The sequence below is a fragment of the Penaeus monodon genome, chromosome 42 (genome assembly GCF_015228065.2).
Source record: "Penaeus monodon isolate SGIC_2016 chromosome 42, NSTDA_Pmon_1, whole genome shotgun sequence".
Taxonomy (NCBI): Eukaryota; Metazoa; Arthropoda; class Malacostraca; order Decapoda; family Penaeidae; genus Penaeus; species Penaeus monodon.
The window spans coordinates 5,059,672-5,062,171 of NC_051427.1; the positions used below are offsets into that span (position 1 = coordinate 5,059,672).

The 2,500-nt window shown below is 33.4% G+C and overlaps 1 protein-coding gene across 1 annotated transcript in view; it reads left to right on the forward strand.

Annotated features, from left to right (window-relative positions):
• The window catches only part of LOC119598926 (zwei Ig domain protein zig-8-like), a 67,195-nt gene that overhangs the window by 59,474 nt on the left and 5,221 nt on the right, over positions 1-2,500 (forward strand). The window contains exon 2 of the mRNA XM_037948636.1: positions 436-505. Coding sequence (XP_037804564.1) covers positions 436-505 — 70 coding nt within the window. The remainder of the gene's footprint in view (positions 1-435; positions 506-2,500) is intronic.

Genomic DNA, 2,500 nt, shown 5'->3' on the forward strand with positions numbered 1-2,500 from the left:
CCCTTCTCTCATTATTCCTCTTTCTCCCTCTCGCTCTTTCGCTCTTTTTCCAATTTTCTCTCCATGTTTATTTTCTGTCTCTACTTATTTTCTGCTTTGTCTCCATCTTTTCTCTTTCTCTCTTTCTTCTTTCTCTCTCTTCTCTCTCGTTCTCTCTCTTCTCTCTCTCTCTCTCTCCTCTCTCCTCTCTCTCTTCTCATTTCTCTCTCTCTCTCTCTCTGTCTCTCCTCTCTCTCTTCTCTCTTCTCTCTCTCTCGCTCTCTCTCTCTCTCTCTCTCTCTCTCTCTCTCTCTCTCTCTCTCTCTCTGTCCCCCCTCTCCTCTCCTCTTCTCCCTCACCCCCTCTCTTCCCCCCCCTCTCTCTTTCCTCTCCCCCCCCCTACCACCCTTCCCCACAATCTAACGTCACTAACCCTCCCCTCTCTTCCGGCCACAGATGTTGCTCGCCCCCGCCGCCCGTCTCCTGCTGCTGTGCCTCCTGTCGACGCCGCTCGCTTCCTCCCACGGTCAGTCTGGCTTCGTGGGTTTCGCGGCGCCGGAGGGAGGGGCTTCCTCGCTCTCGCCGCGCGGAGGCTCTTGATGGGGGTCCGCTTTTGGGCTGTGTGCTTGAGATGTGTGTGTGTGTGTGTGTGTGTGTGTGTGTGTGTGTGTGTGTGTGTGTGTGTGTGTGTGTGTGTGTGTGTGTGTGTGACGTGCGTGGTGGTGTGTATACGTATATATGATATTATATATATATATATAATATATATATATATATATATATATTGATTATGTATACGTATCTATACATATTTATATATATATACATATATTATATATATATATATATATATATATATATATATATATATATATATATATATATATGTATATATGTGTGTGTGTGTGTGTGTGTGTGTATATATATATATATATATATAAACACACACACACATACACAACATACACTACATACATATATATATACCCCTCCCTCCCTCCCTCCCTCCCTCCCTCCAGCCCCCCCCCCAGTAACCCCCTCCCGTACCCCCCCCCCTTCCCTCCGCGGTCAGTCACGTTTCATTTATTCTTCAACGATTTCCTGAAGGTCGGGTTTCCTGCTATCATCTCTCCTCTGCTTCTGCTTTATCTGTTTTCTTTGCTTCCTCATTTTCGTTTTTTTTTTCTTTCTTTCTTTCTTTCTTTCTTTCTTTTTTCTTTTATTCTTTTTCTTTTATTATTTTTCTTTTATTTTATTTCTTTTGTTTTTTTTTTTTCTATTTTATTTTTTATTTCTTTTATTTTCTTCTTTTTTATTTCCTTTTATTTCCTTCTTTACTTTTATTATTTTATCTTCCTTTCTTTCCTTGTTTTTTATCATTTTCTTCTCTTATTTTCTCTCCTTCATTTTCCCTTCTTGTTCCTCAATTTCTTTATTTGCTTTCTCTTCCTGTTTTCTTCTCCTATCTTCTCTCCTTCCTTCGTTCATTTTCTTTCCTTCCTCTCGTTTATCTCTCTCCTTCTCTCTTCTCTTTCCTTATTTATCTCATTATTCTATTTCCTTTTTCTTCCTTCCTCTCCTTATTTTCTTTCCTTTCTTTCCTTATTCTATTTTATTCTATTTCCTTGTTTTCTTTCCCTTCTATCCTTTCTCCATTTTCTTCTTTCTTTCCTCTATTTCGTTATTCTATTTTTCTTGTTGTCTTTCCTTTCTTCCTCCTTTCCTCCTCTCACTTGTTTATTATTTTCTCCCCTTTTTGGACACAATTATATATATATATATATATATATATATATATATATATATATATATATATATATATATATATATATTTTTTTTTTTTTTTTTTTTTTTTTTTTTTTTTTTTTTTTCTTTTCTTTTTTTTTTTCTTTCTTTCTTTTCTTTTCTTTTCTTTTCTTTTCTTTTCTTTTTTTCTTTTCTTTTCTTTTCCTTTCTTTCTTTTCTTTTCTTTTCTTTTCTTTTCTTTTCTTTCTTTTCTTTTTCTTTTCTTTTTTTTTTCTTTTCTTTTTTAAGGATATTGTTTTTTTAAGGATTTAGTAGATTAGAAATAGACATTGAGAGACACGATGTGATAGATTGATAGATAGTTGATGATCGGGTGAGAAATGAGACATAGAATGGATTTTTTATGCTTGATTGATAAGATAGATAGATAGATAGATAGATAGAAGATATTTACAAGTGCAAATTTAATTTTTTTTTATGTGGTTATAATTTCCCAAAATATATAACAGATAAATAGATAAATTGGTTATATATTCCCCATTGTTGGAAAAATATAAAAAAAATATATATATACATATACATACATATATATAGATGCACATACACACACACACAAACACACACACACACACACACACACAGATAATTCATTTAAAAAATACGCGATATGAAAAAGGTAATTGATTAAAAAAAAAAAGAAAAAAAAAACACGATATCAAAAAAAGTTAATTGATTAAAAAAAAAAAAAAAAAAAAAAAAAAAAAAAAAAAACGAT